The 2,500-nt window shown below is 42.9% G+C and overlaps 1 protein-coding gene across 1 annotated transcript in view; it reads left to right on the forward strand.

Annotated features, from left to right (window-relative positions):
• Positions 1-2,500, forward strand: part of MEIS2 (Meis homeobox 2) — a 178,839-nt gene that overhangs the window by 172,077 nt on the left and 4,262 nt on the right. The window contains exon 8 of the mRNA XM_009321011.1: positions 1,316-1,374. Coding sequence (XP_009319286.1) covers positions 1,316-1,374 — 59 coding nt within the window. The remainder of the gene's footprint in view (positions 1-1,315; positions 1,375-2,500) is intronic.

Raw genomic sequence — 2,500 nt, forward strand, 5'->3', positions numbered from 1 at the left:
GGGGGCGGGAGGGAGGGAGGGAAGCGCGACAAAAGGCCTTGCGGAGTTGATGCTATATAAAGGCTAGCAATTTACTAAATGAGCAGATGAACTTAGTTTTCAGTTAGCTGACTGAAAGACTTCGCTAGGCGTTGGATCGGGCCCAATGGCAATTATTGGAGGCTGTTTTGGATGATGGGCATGTTAGTATTTCTGAAGAGGATTAAACACTAGTATTCGACTTCATTAGCACTCCTTAAGGGTCACCAGCCGAAAGCCTGAGCTGTGAAATAGCACACAAAACCTGTGCGAAGGCTCCAAAGTGTTCTCAAACACAAAGAGGGGGGACAAAAACAAGCGTGGCTCCTGAGTGATAGAAAATTGCCCTGTTTTGAAAGAAACTCTGTGAATAGGCAAGTTTTAAGATTATGTTAGGGAAATTAATTTAGCTTAGCTTGTGCCGATGCGGATCGCTGCGCATTAAGCTAATAAGAAATATGCAAGCACTTATTTTTGGATTACCAGCAAAATTAAATCCAGGCTCCGCAGCCAACTAACTGCCTTTACCAGCGCTCAAAAGCCTCGGCAACCGCCCCGGTTTGAGATAAAAAAAGAAGGTTATTTTGGGCCTAATATTAACCACATGTACCTGCGACTGGGGGTTTCTAACGAGTTGAAAGGTGCCTGAGTTTAGGGCGGGCGGTCGCCTTGCGCGGAGTGTCCCCGCTCGGCCGCAGAGGTCGCCCCCAGCTGGCACTGACCTCCAAACGACCCCCGCCTTTACAGGCTCCAACTGCAGGAGTTGCAGAAGAGCAGAAGTCTTTCTGGGCCGGCACTTATTGCTGCTGCGCTGGTGATAAAACTTCAGACAGCCTAATTGATGGCTTTGCTGACCTAACGATACCTTGTGAAAGCACGGAGTGGCAAAGCCTGGTCCTCATTTATGGCCAGCTGCAAGGGTAGCTGGATCCCTAGGATGGAAAGGGGGAAAAAAAAGGCTCCCAGCCTGTGAACTTTAACCAGGTTCTGAGCCACTCGAAGAAGTTAAAGAAACAATTGTCTCTTAACACAAGTTTTCGGTCGCATTTACTTGTTCAAAGCCTTCCGGCAAATCCAGCTTTAAGCTGGCTAGTAAGATAAGCGTGTTACCAGTTACAATTTCTGAGCACTTAGAGGAAAATCCTTTAAAGTGAAATTATACTCTGTTAAAAAAGCAGCGCGAAGCCAAACACGTTGCCGTGCCACACTAAAATCCTGTCAGTTTTAAAGCAGAGGTGTTCCCAAAACACAGAAGCAAGCTGATGAAAGGACTTCTATTCTTTGTATTCTGTTGCAGGTTTATTAATGCCAGAAGAAGAATAGTACAGCCTATGATTGACCAGTCAAATCGAGCAGGCAAGTTCCAAGTAGTATCTGTATTCAAGTCCCACAGGCGCAAATCCTCATCAAGTTATTCTTCGGGAGTCCCATCACCTGGTAAATAAATGCTCCAACCAGGCATTCTGGGAGATTTTTTTTTTTTCTTATGTCCCCAGAATTCCGCTGTAGGAAGCAACTTCGCTAATTGGTGCTAATTGGAGATTTCCCACCCTGACTCTACTGAAACTGCTTTTTATTTTCTCTCTGAATTGATAATTGGGTACAAGTAGTAGTGCCACAAGCAGTTTGTTTGACTGTGAGCTCTTGAATTACTCATTGCTTGTCTGCATCCAATCAGCAGGACAATCTCATTTTCTTGCTACCCACAACTCCTTGGTGTATGCATTGCTTTCACTTCTGGAAGGCGAGCTGTAAAACTCATTGTATCCATTCATTTGCTTTGACTATTCACAATATGCTACTAATGCAACATGGTACCATACTGCCAGAAAATATTAAAAGATTATTACTTTTGTTTAAGAATGCACCAGATATGTTCCCAGTAAAACATATGATTTTTGTAACAATACCTTCTCTACGTTTCTATTAAAGCACTCGGAATACGTAACTCTTTACACAACAACTGGTGCCATGTTAATCATTCCACTTTGTAATATGCATTTCCTCGGCATACTAGGGAGTTGTGGTTTCCTGCCATGAGGTTATGGGATAAAACTGTTCTCCATGTGGTGATGACTGTTGTCACTAACAAGGGCTTTAACTTGATGGTGATTTCGCCTGCTGCTTCACTTTAAAGGTTTTTGAAAAGGTTATTAATCCTTTGGGAAATTCTTCCCGTGTAGCATTAAATTTCTTTTTCATTAACAGGTGAAAAAGGGGGAAAACACTAACTCAGCTCACCATGGCAAAACATTAAGCCAAATACAAAGTGTATATGTAAATAGAAAAAGCCATGTCCAGCATTTCCCTACTCACTCTAGAGTAGGTGAGAGTGGTTTTATACATTTTATTAAGTTTCACCATAAGTACCCTGTACCACAGACGCCAGATTCGCAACTTCATGTAATTAGAGAGGAATAGAATAGGTACTTACTTCATTAAGAAAAAACACATAGCACTGCAATGGGCTTCCGCTGTTTTG

Source organism: Pygoscelis adeliae, unplaced genomic scaffold (genome assembly GCF_000699105.1).
Source record: "Pygoscelis adeliae isolate BGI_AS28 unplaced genomic scaffold, ASM69910v1 Scaffold3, whole genome shotgun sequence".
Taxonomy (NCBI): domain Eukaryota; kingdom Metazoa; phylum Chordata; class Aves; order Sphenisciformes; family Spheniscidae; genus Pygoscelis; species Pygoscelis adeliae.